A 16,416-nucleotide genomic window follows, 5' to 3' on the forward strand; every position below is an offset into this window, starting at 1 on the left:
TCCAGTGCACTCTGGAGGCTGGAGCACGAGCCAGTCATCACCATGTGCATAACTCACACGAGTGACCCAGAAGGTGTGAGCGATGCGGGCTTGGGAAACCACATCAGATGTTTGTGTCTTTCACGCAGTTCCAAAGAGCCTCTGGACTAGGCCCACAAGTTCTTTCAGAAGATGCTAGTGCCTCTGGGTACTGGCGGGATATGGAGGGACATGAAGGGCCATTGGGTTGATATTGTACATCCCATGGTGGGTCCATCTGATGGTTCTGAACTAAACGCCAGTGTATTCATTAGAAAGGCCTTGTTTCCTGAACCCCCAGATATTGAACTTTCAGTAATATATGAATCCTTTGTGCTCCCAGGACAGTTGAATTCTGTTGTTTTTGTTAGGCAGAAGGTCCTGGAAAGAAAGGTACACCCTTAATAGAAGAGACAATAAAGTTTTTATTTACTCATAGAGGGACAGGACCAAGTCTCTGGAGATGACTAGGACAGGTAGCCCTGTGAGCCACACAGCTCCGAGAATTTGCAAGGCAGCCGGAGGCAAGTTGGTATCTTGGAATCAGCAGTGTCTTTGAATCTAACAAGTGCTACTGACCAGGAACTCTCTACACACTGAAGGGGCCATTTTCTTGGTGATGGGTAAAGATTCTGTCTGTGTGAGGCTGTAGCACCCAGGATGGCTGACTCACAGCCCTCCCTCCCAGTTCACATGCATCCTTGCACTGGTCCACAGAGACTATGAGCATCACTGTGAGCAAATTTATGGCAGATGCGGTTTGCAAGCCTCAAACAAGGCCTACAACGTTTAGAACCATTTTCCATTGAACCTCAGATGCAGACAAATGCCCTTATAAGGATTTCACAGCCCCTCCCCACCCCACCCCCATATTAGTTCAGATCTCTCTGTAGGAGCAGAGGTCTTAGCAGAGGCACTTAGCAGAAAAATGTAAATTCATCTACATTTTCCCTTTTCCTGGTAGTATGGCTTAATTCCCTCCTCTGCTTCATTTCCTGTGTTGTTGAGAATTCTATGCCTTTGGGGTTCGCATCCCTAAGAACCAACATTGAAAACAAAGAAACAGAGAAAGCGCTGACATCCAGGTCAGGAAGATTAAGCCCCTTAATTCATGTGCCAAACTTTCCATTTCAGTTGTAGCTTTTGTCTCCCAGCTAAAGTTTGTCTTTTTGTGACATTTACATTAAGCCCAGAGGACATTTTGAGTGGAAACACGCTGAAAGCATAATTGAAAAGCCAAGTGGTGCCTTTCGTCTCATTTGCATTTTCCCCCAGGTGGGGCAGTTTAACCTCCCTCCCCCTCCTCCCCGGGGTGCTCACAGATTATCTCAAAGAATGATGTTATGTAACCTATGCCCATAAATCCTCAAGGAGGGTGCATAATATGTCTAGCTTTTTTCTTTTTTGCTCTCTCTCTCTCTCTCTTTTCTTTTCTTTTTAATTCTCTCCAGAAGCCATTTTAAATGTCATCATGATAAAGTATGTGAAGAAGTTTCCAGTAGGTTCAAGGGAGCACGGACAGTTCAGCGCCTTCCCCCATTGTGGAGGGTTTAGATATTTGTTCACAAGTTTAATTGTATATTAAATTTTTCCCTTTGAGTCATCTATGGAAATATCATTTGGAGCTACTAGTGCTTTGAACATTATCGCTATAGAAACAAACCTTTTAAATCATCATAAATTATCCAAGGGTTCCTTTTGTTCCTTCAACTCTGTGCCTCTGGACATACACTCCCTTCTGCTCCATTCCAAGTTGGCCTCTCACTGATGCCGCAGAATCAAAAGGTTTCTAATAGGAGAGCATGAGGCGTGGCCATTCCGTCTATCGTATGCCTTAATTGGGAATTTAAGATAGTATTAGAATAGATAAAAATGTAGTCTCTTTTCTAGAGGATAAGTTATTTCTCTTTTAATGACCTGTTCATTCTGGACACCGAATCTGCCTTACATATCATTGGTTACCACGTAGGAGCCATCTGGTTGGCTGCCTTTGCTGGGATGAGTGGCTTTATCAATCCTTCACCACCGACGGATGTCAGGTATGCTGTGCATTCCTGCCTTGGCTTCTGGGATATGAATGTAAAAAATCCTAAAAGGCTCAATTGTTTGTTCCAGTTGCAGGTGCTGTTTTAGAAGACTGAGGAACCTTTAGGAAATAGAGCTTTGTGGGGGGAGGTGGGTTACTGGGAGGGACTTGTCCCTTGAGGTTCGACAACTCAGCCTTGTTTCACGTCCATACTCTGCTTTCTGATTATAGACACAGTATGCCTGGCTGCTGCCATGCCTTTCTGCCATGATGGATTGCGTCTCCCCAGACTGTGAGCCGCGATATACATTTTCTCTCTGCAGTTACTTCTTGTATTCGGTCACAGTGACGAGGAAAGTAATTCACATACCTGGCTCTCAGACCCGGATTATAAAGTTGCTGTGGGAGAGCCGTAAACTGTATAAAGGCTATATAACCCAGGTCAGGATTTCTGAGGACACTCTAGGTAAGATTGAGAGGACTTTGTGACTAAGCTTCTTATTGATTGGAATTTTTAGGCTTGTATGAATATGTATTAATTACTAATTACTAGAAAAGCATACCTTTTGGTGTATCTTAGCCACTTCTCTATTGCTGTGACAAAGTGCCATGAGCAAGGCAACTTACAAAACATAGCATTTAATTGGGTGCATGGTTTCAGAGTTAAAGTCCATGAAAGATGAGCAAAGGCAGGCAGGAAGCTGCAAAGCCCACCCACATCTTGACCTGTAACACACTGGGAGGATCAGTCTTTTGAAACCTTAAAGCCCACCCCCAGTGACACACCTCCTCTAACAAGTCCACACCTCCTGATCCTTTCCAAACAGCTTCAGCAACTGAGGGTCAGTTGCTTTGACAGATGAGCTAGGAGTCAGGGGGTGGTATTTTTATTCAATTTATATAACATGCTACCACAGGCATGTTATATACAAACTATCCTCCCTTCCCAGAAAGGAAGACTATCTACCGGAAGTTGACATGGGCAGAGAGGAGGAATTAGAATCCTGAAGGTGAACTTAAAGCTCTGAACATGATGTCTTTTCAGGAAATATTACAGATCAGGTTTAAGTGGGGTTATCCTTATAAACAGTCTTTCAGTGTGTCTGCTGTGAGTAAAATGCTGTACCCTCACCTGTTTAACATCACTGTTCCTCTTCTATGCTCCTGCCAGGAAGCCATTGGGCTTCACCCTACTAAGCAAAGGGGTCCACAGGCAGATGCACTGGACTTCAGAATCAGCTGGAGTGGAGCTGCTTAGAGTGCTGGTCTCCATGGTAACAGCTCACTGTTCCCGATCTGAGGGAGGAAGCCTGACTCAAAAGAAATAGGGGTTGAGACACAGGAGTGGGGACACCCTCTGGGAGAAAGAAACTGTCTAGGTGGAGGGGATGTGGAGATTCAGGTGATCACCTTGTCAGAGAGTCAAGTTTAGTCCCAAGAGCTCTGTACACAGACATGTATCTTATGTTGATACATGTCACAAGGGTCTCGGTGAGCCCATTACCCAGAAGGCAAGAGTAAAGGTAGCAGGTCTCCCATGTGAATCAGAATTGGAAAAGAACTCAAAAACCAGCATGAAAATTATTATTCTTATGGCACAGAAGTGACTAATCACAGTGTGCCAGATCCCCAGCTTCCACTCTATGCCAGGAATGGCTGGGAGCTGTGGAAAGTTGGCGTTCAGACAGGCGGTTTGTTATCTGACATCTCAGTTAGTGACTTGGTATACGTGTGATTCATAAGGACTCTTTTTCATTTTTTTAAATTAATATTCAGCTAGCATATAAGATGTTAGTATTTTTGATGTGCTCATCTGTCACCTCTGATTCTCTTACCAACACCCCTTATGTTCTCATCTCTGCCTCTGATGGCTCACTGGGTACCTCTGATGACTCCCTGGGTACCTCTGATGGCTCACTGGGTACCTCTGATGACCTCACTGGGTACCTCTGATGACTCACTGGGTACCTCTGATGACCTCACTGGGTACCTCTGATGACTCACTGGGTACCTCTGATGACCTCACTGGGTACCTCTGATGACCTCCCAAGTATTTGTGAGATACCAAAGGTGATTGAGATGTGAAGCTGCCCTCCTTCTCTGATTCCTCTACTACTAGGATGCAAATGTACCTAGAACTTAAGCAGACAGGTCAGACTTGGGATGCATTCTTGCTACATACATTTCTGTTCATCTGACCCTGATAAAGCAAGTCCCCAAGTTATTTCTTCTTCTGTGAAGTGGAGAATGTTGCTTCTACATTATTCTCTGTGATCTTCAGTGAGACCGTATTACCCCCACAGAGACAAAATTTATATTCATGTTGGAAGGAATAAAGAGTTACTTAGAAAAGAATAAGCTGAGATGGACATGAAATATGTAGGCAAACATCAATGTGTCTGTGATGTAAATTTTTATGATAGCGATAAAATTTAGGAAAATATCCAAAATGTCTCTTTAGGGAAATAGGTAATGGAAAGGTAAAAAGCCAGACAACACTACTATAGTGTGACCATGTGGTAAAAAGACATGGGCCATGACTTGGCACAGAGCTGGGCTGTCAGGAGCCATGCAGCTAGTGGAGGTGAGTGGTGGGTACCACGACTGTTTCCTTTGGCCTCAGCTGTGTTTGGGGACCAGGCAAAGCTGTATTAAGGTAGGGGAGAGATGACCTCAAACTTCTGCCTTTACTGATACATGGAGTCAGTGTGAACATGGGAAAGTGTGTGCCTATGACAAGGTATGTGTAGAATCTGGAGTTCAGAGGAGACCGTGGTTCCATTTCTATACCCATCTCTACTACAGGGTTCAGCTAAGTCAGAGGGTCACTGCAGGGCTTGTTCTCAATTTGTAATCTTGTCTTCAGCCTGCTCTGCTTACAACAGGGCTGGGACCCTTATCCACACCAACAAAGCATCTTCCTACTCCTGGATAATAATGGGACTTAAGGAAAATGTTATGGTTGGCTTCTCATACTGAATAAAAGTGGTTGGTTTATTGTTAAGCATCTAGAAACAAATATTAAAATAAGATTCGTTTTCTGCTCCAGGCTGTGAAAATATACATAAAGTAGATATCTCCATGTGGTTGATAGGTAGGATGTATGGCTTATGTTAGGAAACAGAGTGTGAACCAGGTGGAGTGGTTAATTACTTATTTTGGTCACCGGTTTTAGTTTGAGCTGTCAAACTAAACACAACCGGGGATCACCTGGGAAGGGAGTCTTAATGAGGACTTGTCTGGACCAGTTGGGCCTGTGGGTCTGTGTAGGATTGACTATTAATTAGGAATCTTGGTTGTGGGTACCATGACCTTGGTAGGAGGTCCAGACTAGTACTAGAGGACAAAGTTCAGAGGAGCAAACAAACAAGGATCCTTGTGTTTATTCTCTCTCTGCTCTTTACCATGGACATGACACTTTATATTCCTGCCTTGATTTCTCCACAATTGGACAAAAACCTGGAATTGTAAACCAAATAAATTCTCTGTCTCATTGTTGCTTTTGTTCAGGCATTTTCCCACAGTGACAGATATGAAACCAGGAAAAGCTAGACCTCAGTGGGTGGTTAGGAGGTCCTAGGGTGAAGACTGTGCCAAATACCTTCTTCCAGTGACAAAGTCAACGGGTGGGAAGATAGAGGGGGAAGGTGCAGAAGGAGAGATGGAGCTAAAGAGAAGTAGGCAAATAGCCTAGGCATGAAGGACAGTGCTATATATTACTTTGCAGTGAGAAGCCATGGCCTTAGGAGAGTCAAGCAGAAGCACTAGCCCATTGTAGAATGCTTAAGGATTCCCTTAAGGACCAAGACTTTGAGTGACCTTCAGGGTCCCAATTCCTGGACCCAGTCATTTCCCTCCTTGCTTCTTGCTTTCTGACTTATCCTCTGTGCCTGTCACCCTTTCTTATGTCCAGTCCACTTGGCACCACTCTTGCACAAGCTGTGGTTCTGTCTCCCTGAAATGGCTCCTCTGTAACTCACAGTAATGCTGGATTCACATCTATGTCCTTCATTAAACTTCAAGCTAGAGACTGTTGGCTCTTGTGAATGCTATGAACTCTGTGTCTCATACTATGTAAGCTCTTGTTCAGTATTTGTGGAGGATACAGATGGAGAGAGGGAACTAGGAAGGGAAGGAGCAAGAACAGGAGGAAGTTTGATATGAATACAGGACGTCTGAAGTCCTCTGTTTGGCCTACCCTTGCCCAATGCCCTTAGAGCTGAGGATGACTGCTTTGATCCTTTCCATGGGCTGTGGCCAGAGTTCTCATGCTGGCCATGTGGCAACAAGTCTCTGTAGGTCTTGTCATTTGGGAGGGTTGGTTCCAGTGGATGTTAGCTCTGAGCTAATGGCCTCTGTACAACATTCATCCAAGAGCTAAGAATGAAGAAGCCAAAGAAGCATGAGGGCCAAGATAGTCATAGGAAGAGAGCAAGCACCAGAGAACTGCAGGTATCAAAGTCCATCTGAGCAATTGTCAATCCCTGTTTCTCAGTAGAAATGCCAAGAATCTTTGAGTTCTTCAGCCTACAAGTCTGGTGGTCTCAGCAGCTCAACTCTGGTGCTGAGGTCCTGATAGATCCCTGGAGAGCTGCTGGTCTTCAAGTCACATTGGAACCCTGCAGAAGTAGGTTCTAACACCAGTGAAGGGATGTTAGAGCAGCAGATTAGATGAACTTGCCAGCAAGAGTTGGGGGCAAGTAGGCAAAAAGCAAGAGCTGCATTTTTTCATGTCCCTTTGTGTAGGGTAGTTTTTCCTATTTTATATGGCCCAATCAAGAAAATCCCTCACAGGCATGCTCAGTATTTTGAGTTTTAGTTAGTTCCAGATGTAGTCAAGTTGAGCACCAAGGTCAGCATCACACGGTGTGACAGAGTGGCAGTGAATCTGACTTACTTCCCAGCTATGGGAGCAGAACTGAGCTCTGTAGGGCTCTGCCATTCAGTCTGATCAGATCCCAGAAGGGCTGTACTCTGCTGGGGGGCTCTCCTTATGTAATGATGACATTGCCATGGACCAGGATTCTTTTCTTCATCTCTCATTTATAAACCATGTAGACTGGTCTTTCTGCCTTCTCCAAACCACAATAACCTTATCTACATAGCTCCAGGTGGGTGGATCAGAGTGGTAGTTGAAGATGAGACAATGTGTGTGAGTGCTCAGCCCTGGACTCCTGTGGAAGAGGGCTCCACCCACCCCAGCTACCCTTGCTGCCAGCTGATGTAATAATGGTCATATAAGCATCATCTTTCTCATCCCCTCAGATCTTTCCATAGCTTTAGCAGTATGCTAGGACCCAAGTTGACATTGTCACCAAGAGACGTAGAAAATAAAGTTCCCAGAAGTAACGTTGTGAGAGATGAAGGCTAAGAAAAGCCCTAGTGCTCTTTGACAGAATCATTAACACAGTGGCATCCTGGACATTGAGCCAATGACCAGGGTCAGTATAGACTTTAGTGAAGGCTAAGTAGTGATTGGAGGAAGTCACATTGGAGGTCCATGTCTGAACCTCACATAAGTCATGTTAGGCAGATAAAGTCAAGCAGAAGAGGAACCTGCTGAGTGGTTCCATTACCCAGTAAACACAGTGTGTGGTGTTAACTCTGTGGTTCCATCCCTGATGATGGTGTAGACTCTAGGGAGGAAGGGAGCAAGTGATATTCTGTGTCATGATTGGAGGGATGGGCAGGCAGCTGTGCTGACACCTCAGAAATATATTGAGTTGTGTGTCCCACATCTCATTAGAGATTTACAGAGTAGACAAGGCTACCACATTGAACATCAAATAGTGTGCCATGCTCCTCACTGGAAGTTTGGCTTTCTCTGGCTTTAGTTACCTTCAGTCAGCTGCAGTCTGAAAGTTTCAAGTTCCAAATTTCACATGAAAACACACACACACACACACACACACACACACACACTAGAGGAGAGTTGGGGGAAGGGGCAGAGGCAGAGGCAAAGAGACAGAAACATGGAGAGACTGACAGAGTAAAAGAAAGAGAAACACATACGTAGGGAAACAGAGAGAAAGAAGATAGAGGGAGAGAAAAGAGAAGAAAAGAAGAGAAGAGATGCAATAGATGGGGAGACAGGAAAGGAGGGAAAATGAGAAAGAGCGAGTTTTATTGTTTGTAGAGTAAATAAATGTGGTGCAGACAAATACTGAAATATGCTATCCTGATTAGGATCAATATATCGATTTGGATGCTATCCACATAGCTTTTATTACAGAAAAGTGTTATAACTGCTCTTTTTATTACTCACTATTGTTATTAATTTCTTACTACTCATACTTCATACATTAAACTTTATCATAAGCACATGTGTGCATAGGAATAAGGATATTTTATATCCAGTGCTAGCCAGGGTTTCAGAGATGCACTGGGGTCTTAGAAACCATCTTAGAAATATTGGTGAGAAAGCTCAATGGTTATGAGTACTTTATGGCTCACCGGAGTTCTTGAGTTCAGTTCTTGGCACCAACACTGGGCAACTCATAACTAACTGTAACTCTGACGCCAGGCGATCTAATGCCCTCTTTGGGTCTCCACTTGTAAGGCATACATACTGGTAGAGATAGAAATAAAGAAAAATAAGTCTTAAAGAAAGCACCCTCTGTGGATAATAATGTACAAGTATAATCCAATCCCATGCTCACATACAAGGACCTTCAAAATCATTAGCAGAAGGGAGACAGGCAAGCAGGCATGGAATACATGGTGAGAGACAGAATATTGGAATTATGGGCCTGGTATAGAGGTACCCCAAAGGGGAGCATGGTTCACTGTCATCAGCCACCACCAGAACCATTGTGTAAGACCCAGGTGGTTCAACCAAGAGCTTCTGACTCTATTTTTTTTCACATAGTCAACTCATGGCCTCATCTACCTGTTTCCCATATCCCAAGACCTCCATAGTTAAATCATAACCTCATCTACCCATTTCCCACATCCCAGGACCTCCATAGTTAAATCATGACCTCATCTACCCATTTCCCATATCCCAAGACCTCCATAGTTAAATCATAACCTCATCTACCCATTTCCCACATCCCAAGACCTCCATAGTTAAATCATGACCTCATCTACCCATTTCCCATATCCCAGGACCTCCATAGTTAAATCATAACCTCATCTACCCATTTCCCACATCTTCAGGACCTCCATAGCTAAATCACAACCTTATCTACCCAATTCCTACATCCCAAGATCTCCATCTCTATCTCCACCACATGCCCTGAGCCTCCACCAAGCTAACTGATTTTCTTGGCTTTCCTTTATGCCCATCTCCAACCTACTCTCTATATCTCTTGTATGTGAAGGAGATCTCTGGGACTTCAAAGAACTCACCTGTGATTTCCAACCCTGTTCTACACTAGAGCCAGAGCACACACCTACTGCTGCTACAGTCCATACTGTAGGATAATGGACAGCTTCCACGAAGCACCCCAATTTACTGTCTTTTCTATTTGTTTCCAAAAGACATTTTCAGATTGTTTCTCCACTTTCCAACTCCTCTGACCCATTTCCAACTTAAGTCTCATAAGTGTCCCCTGGGTGTCCTCTTTCCCCAACCCGATTTGGCTAACCCTGTGCTTCTGTGAAGACCCATTATATCTTTGCATAAGCTTGAATGCCTGAACATTCTCCATCCTCTGCAGTCTGCTGGTCCACGCAGTTTCAAGTTGTGGCTCAGTCACTGTCTTGTCAACACCATCTTTGATGCTGTTGTGATTCTGCTCCAAGATTCACACACTGAAAAAACAGATCACTTCCTTCAAACAAACTCAGCCATATCTGACCCTTACTTCATCCACAGCCCTTAGTTAGGGGGCATGGCATGCCCTATTCCTCAACATCCACAATGCTGAGCACTTGCCTAGAAACTAAAAATTGATCAAGGTTGTACTTTTTTGTGTTTTCCTCCTTGAGCTGATCTCTTGTAGCCCAGGGTAGTCAAGTCCCTTGTTATGTAGTCAAAAATGACCTTTTCTAATGTCCCTGCCTCTACCTTCAAATGCTAAAAATTGTAGGTTTCTATCTCTATGCCCAATTTGAGCATTGCTGGGGACCAAATATAGAGCATTACGTGTTCCTCTCTTCCAAGCCCCAAATTGTGTCTTGATTGGGTAAACTTGGTCAGCATAGCCCTAATTATAGTGAAACAAGTGACTGGTTAGGGTAGAGAGCATCTTTGTGGAGTAGTAGCACACACTCATACACCCATGTTTAACAGATCAGAGACTTCTCCAATGTGAAGCCATCCAACCACCTCATCTTCCTTCCACTCTTTGTCTCCCTTTCTAGTGACCTTCAGTGACTGCAAGGGCAACAAGAAGCTGCACTATGAGGTCTCAAGCCCACACTTCAAGGTGAACAGCGATGGCACCTTAGTGGCCCTCAGAAACATCACTGCAGTGGGCAGGACCCTGTTTGTCCACGCAAGGACTCCTCATGCCGAAGATATGGCAGAACTCGTGATCGTCGGGGGGAAAGACATCCAGGGCTCCTTACAGGTAACTTGACCGCTTGGGATGAGTAGCAAGAGCAATGTTGGTTTCTGTATCACATAAAAGATTAGGGTTTAACGTGTTGGTCTGGAGCCTTTCTGAAGTTATTATCATTGCTATGAGGGACAAAAACCCAACCGATAAAAATAAAAGGGAAAGGAGAAGGCAGTGGGGATCCAGGGGTGCAGCTAACTGATGTACTTCAGACTTCCTCTCCAGGAAGCAGGTCTCTGCACTGGTACATAAACAAGGGCACCAGCTCTGTCTTCTGTTTCTGTCTTTCCCATTGGCTCCATTCTGTGGGTGTCCCAGCGTAGAGGTTCCCTGTCATGTCCACTTTCTTCTGGCTGAAGTCGCCTGGCTTTATCTCTTCCTGTTGATACCAATCAAAGCCCGTGGTTGACTCTCATTGGCTCTGATTATGTCACATGACCATTCCTGAACTGGACACTGAAGCACTTATGACACTCTGTGTGGTACCATGTCGTCTCCTGAAGTGTCTCCACCTGCCTAATGCACTCAAAAATTAGCACAAAGGCTGTTGTAAGAGAAAGAGGGATGGGGATCTGGCACGCAGGGAACACAGAGGCTCTTAGACTTATAGAGAGGTGACCACTGCATGCAGAATGACTTTTTCCCATCAACTGGTACTCATTCCCTTTCAGGTATTCATGTATGCAAGTCCTGACACTCCCACATATGTGCATAAACCTGATAAGTGTCACATGTAATGTTATTATTATTATTGCGTCTGGCTACAGTCTGCAACCAATTCCTCCTTCTCTGGGGCTCACTGACTCTGGCAGACTCCCTTCAGACAAAGACAGAAACAGTGGTGATGTCCCCAGCTAGGTGTGGAGAGCCTTTGCCCCTGCCTGCTGCCCTGGCTCTCCTCTCTGAGAAGCCTGCAGGTCTCCCGTGTGTGTCCCATGACACACAGTCCTTCCTAGTCTGTACTTGAGTTCAGTGGAGGATGGAAGGTACAGACTGGTGCCACAGGCTGGGAAGGCTCACAAATGGTCCTGTGCTGTGTGACACTCCGTCATCACGCTCATGACAGCTGGGCCGAATGCCCTTGGTTGGATGGAGTATCTTCCCCAATGCAGCACTTGTAGTAATAACCGTCAGTTGATGTTTCCAGGGATGGACTGTGTTTACTGTATCTGGGCAGAACGAACTCCAGGGTTCTCCTTTCTGTTTGTGAGTCTGCAAGTTAAGGGGGGAATTGAAACACTGCACATGCATGTAGACATACACTCATGCATGCACAGGCTTATACACACACACACACACACACACTCTCAAATACCACAGGTACTTTATCTGTGATTTGAACATTTTATGTAGTATGTGGGGCATTTTGATCTATTTTCTCCCATCATATTTGCTCTTTTCTAACAAGTCCCCCCTCACTTTTCACACCTTTCTCTTCCTGATTCACTGGGTCCAAGACGGGTTGCCCACATGAGCATGGACTTGGGGCCTGGGGTTATTTACTGGATCGGGGGTCAATTACTATTAACTTCGTCATTTTTAAGTGACTTCCTCTCTCTCAGAAGTCATCAACCACCAGTAGTTCCTCAGTTAGGGATGGCACATCATGAGCCCCTCCCCCACCCTCAATGTAATACTGATAGGCTTAGTCTTATTTGGGGAGTCACCGCTGCAGTGAGTACAAAGTCATATCCAGAAGACATCATTTTATGGCGCATTTCCGTTCCTTCTTCCATGATATTCCCTGAGCCTTGGAGTTAAGCTGATGTAGATGTCCAGTTATGAGTCTGTATAGGGACTGATGCCCGCGACACAAACTTCTCTGACCAAGGCCGTGAGCATCACTAACCTACAAACATAAATATTTAGAACGTTTTTTTGACAGCATGCCTATTGTTCACTAAACCAACAGTGCCACTGATCTTTTTCAAGACAGTAGGACATCGGCGACTGCATTCGCCAGTGGAAACTCACCCACACACAAAGGCAAGCCTGTTTCTTACTCGCTGGCGCTGTCTTCATGGCATCTCGCTGACTTACGTAGAGCAACTCGGCACACAACACAAACAACAGAACTGCCAGACTGTGAGGCCAAACAAATAAACAAATAAAAATGCTTCTTAAGAGAACGTAAATGGCATGAAGACTGAGAGAGGGGATGGTTACATAAAAAACTAAATGGTTCTAATGGGCATTGTTGCCTTGAGTAATGGCTCATACTTGTAGTAAGTAAAGAATACCATAGTGTTTGTTCAAAAGATGGGAGGGGGGACTCTGGGTACTTCTCAGGACAAAAGCCTCTTTTAAAGGACAGGGAGCCTGGGTCTGTGGCCTCAAGCTTTGGCTATGACAGTTGGGTCTCTTGAGGTCCTGTGAGGTGCTTCCAGCAGCACACCTCCTCCCAGCCCTGGTTGGTTGCCATTTGCCACATCTAAATGGGACAGAGCTTGACTGAGATCATTTGCTTCCTAAAAAGCATTGGGGGGTGGGGAGAGAACTGGCTGCTATGGCATTCAGAGTGCCAGACTTCCTTAGAACAGGCTCCGGGAGCCTTGATGATGTCATGAAGTTTGAATGTGCTCAGATGTGTTCACAACAGAAGACCTCAAAAAGGAAAGGAGAAAAGGAAAAAGCAAAATGGATAGGAACCTAGGGTGCCATGTCTGAGTGCATAAGGGAGGGGTGAGAGTGTGTGTGTGTGTGTGTGTGTGTGTGTGTGTGTGTGCATGTGTGCATGACAGTGAGAGAGGGACAAAGAGAGAGAAGAGCATGTGCATATATGTACATACGTGCTTATACAGGCACACTGTGCTTTCGTGGGGCTGCACATGCGCAAGTGTACTTGAGCATGTGGCGGTCAGAGAGTCACATTTGCCATCCTATTTTTTCAGGCTGGCTAGTCTTTCCTTGAACATGAAGCTTATCTGTTCATCTAGACTGGGTAGCCTGTAAACTTGAGGCAGCCTCCTGCCTCGGAGGTTAGAGACAGGTCCTGGGGATCTGATTGGAGCTCCTCATAGTTACATAGCTGGTGCTTTGCCAACTGTGCCATCTCACTAGCCTTGAGCTGGTGTTTGAAAAGGGCCTACTGTGTGTTCAGGCAGGGTGAGGCTATAGGCGACTATAAGGGACTATCAATAAGTAAGAACATCATTTGCTCTCTTGTCACTAATTGAGACATCTGTAGGAACTATGTAAGGGAGGATTAATTTTGGGTCACTGTGTCAGAGATTTCACTGCTGATCAGTGGCTCTGCTGGTTTGGGGCCTGTGGTGAAGTGAGTGCATCAAGCCTGTGGGGGCATATGGAATGTGGGGTGCAGACAGACAGGATAGAACTAGGAACAAGACAGAGCTTTCAAATGCATGCCCCTAGAGACTGGCTTCCTCCAATTAGGCCCTGCTTCTTAACAATTCCAGAACATTCTGAAATGGTACCACCAGATGGTGACCAAGAATTCCACATAAGGGTCTGGGAGGAATAATAGCTGTGCCAGCATTGACCAGGTGTCCTACAGAAGGGGAAGTGAAGGTCCAGAGGGATGATGTTAGTGCTGGATGGACAGAGATATAGAGGTGAGGGACATGGTGTTCCTTTGGAGGAGGGAAAGGTCAAGAATCCTGAACTGTTTGCATACGGGGGTTGTGTGCATGTGTGTTACACTTGTTGGTTCATGTGAGGCAGCAAGCATGAGGCACCTAGAGCTATCTCCATCTCTCTGAGGATCTGTGAAGACTGACTTGTCCAAGGTCACTCAATGTTATTGGTGAAATCTGTGTAGAGTTGCTCCAGCTGCTTAGCTCCTGCCTCTGGCCTCTTAAGGTGCTGCCCTTTCCTGGCCTGAGCTGTCCCTTGAAAGATGGTCCCTTTGGAGAGTGAGGCACATGCCATGAGGTCATACCTCCTGAGGGAAATGACTAATCACCGACAGGATGCATCTCTCCTTAGCTCTTTGACCTTGGGTAAATTGCTGTGCCTCCCAAACCGCCATTTAGTTTGAGTTTATCATCCATAAAGAAGAGATGGTAATGGACCTCCCAGGGTCTTCACCAGGATCAAATGAGACAATATATGCAGTAGTAACTGTTAGCATTTAGCTGGAGCTACAGTAATGGCCAACACTGGTGCTTATGTAATATGCCAGGAGCTCAACCCTCCCCCGCCTTATTCACTCTTCATGTCCCAGCGCGTCATCATCTCCACCTCATGGGTGACGAGTGTGAGAGGCAAGGATGGTGTCCCTGGTCTGAATGCACAGCAAGTAGGTCGTGGGGCTGAGGCTGAGCTCTGACTCCTCTGTTCTGAGCAGGGTTGGAGACTCGACCTCCTCCTGGTCTGGAACTAAGCATGTACCCAAAGATTGCATTTCACAGGAGCGACATTAACAGTGGCAAGTGGGAAGAAGGATCCAGGCTGGAATGCCACGGGCTCCTGCTCAGCACCGCTCTGACTCTCCCTGTCCTGTGGCTGAAAGTAGAACAGTCTGCAACCCTTTACTCTCCAGTGTACCTGGCTTCCCTCTCTACCCAGGAGTTTGAGACTTGTCTTGTCACTCAGCTAGGAGCCCTGCAGCCCCAGCTATCAGAGGCAAGTTCGCCCCATGGGAGTGAGAAGACAACATCTGAGACTCTTCTGCATTTGGAGCTGGAGGAAGCTAAAGACAGAGCATTGAGTTAAAAAATCACAGGAAAAGTGGGCAAGCAAAAAGGGCTTCAGACTCATGCAAAAGGCAATAGTGTGACCTTTGTCACACAGACAGAGGAGCAGTCAGAATGAGAAACTTTGGAAGTCTTGAATCAACTAGACATGAGAGCAAATGGTTAAAATGTTGGCCACTACGTTTTTTCAAGACTCTGCTTCACTGAGCCCTTTAAAGGGTGTGAACCTCAACGTATGTCTTAATGGATTTTTTTTCTCATCTTTACACTCTCACAGTGAGGTTGGTCATGTTATTCCCCCACCATATGCACACATGAGAATCAGCCAAGAGCCCTAACTTGAAATTAACAAAAAAAAAAAAAAAAAAAAAGATTGAAACACAGGCTCTTCTATTCAAACACACATCTCTTGATATTCTGCTTGCATAAATACTGCTCTGGGCAGGTGCTGCCATTGCCCATGGGTCAAGAGACTTTCAGTATATGGCTTAGAGATGCATAAAAGCAACTAAAGAAACCAGATGTACAAAGTATGGCTTGAAGGAAGAACGGGCCAAGATGGTTCTGTTTCTGCTCTGGAAGATCTAGCTGAATGGGACTAGGTAGGACCGAAGTAACTAGGCAGGGAGTACCTGAGCATATTGAACTAGAGGCTCTTGAGCCATCTTGACAGACACTTCCAGGAGTCGATGACTAGTGTGGGACAATTCAAGATGGCAGAACTTCTGCTTTGGGGTGGAAATGAGGAGGCTCACATTTCCGCCTCTCTGCTAACTGACTGTGTGACTCTAGACAAGTCATTCACTGCTCTAAACCATGATGCTTTCAGCTATAAAATAGGGGTAAGAATAGAATCCGCAGCTCTGTGTCTTCCCACTGGGCATAGCAGATGACCTCAAGCAGTAGAGGGGTCAACAGGGTTTCTTTGGCATCTCTGGAAGAGCCTCAAGCTGAATTTATTGACTGAGGCTGTAAGACTGAGCCAGAGAAAGTGGTTCAGCGAAGGCAGAGGGAGGGCACCTCGGGTTGATAGGGATGACACCCAGTAAAACCCAAACTGGAAAGGCCATAGTTGCTAAGTTCACATTTCCATACTTTGAACAGGACAGACATGAAATTGTCAAAGAGAAAATTTTAATATTTAAAAGATATAAAGGTTCTCTAGGACAAATGGCAGCACGGTCCCAGTTTGTCTGTGAGGAACATAGCT

The 16,416-nt window shown here is 45.3% G+C and overlaps 1 protein-coding gene across 1 annotated transcript in view; it reads left to right on the forward strand.

Moving 5' to 3' along the window:
- Nucleotides 1-16,416, forward strand: part of CDH13 (cadherin 13) — a 961,236-nt gene that overhangs the window by 358,507 nt on the left and 586,313 nt on the right. Inside the window, exon 3 of the mRNA XM_080936858.1 lies at nt 10,352-10,560. Within this exon, the coding sequence (XP_080792984.1) occupies nt 10,352-10,560 (209 nt within the window). The remainder of the gene's footprint in view (nt 1-10,351; nt 10,561-16,416) is intronic.

The sequence above is a fragment of the Micromys minutus genome (assembly GCF_963924665.1).
Source record: "Micromys minutus genome assembly, chromosome: 24".
Classification (NCBI taxonomy): domain Eukaryota; kingdom Metazoa; phylum Chordata; class Mammalia; order Rodentia; family Muridae; genus Micromys; species Micromys minutus.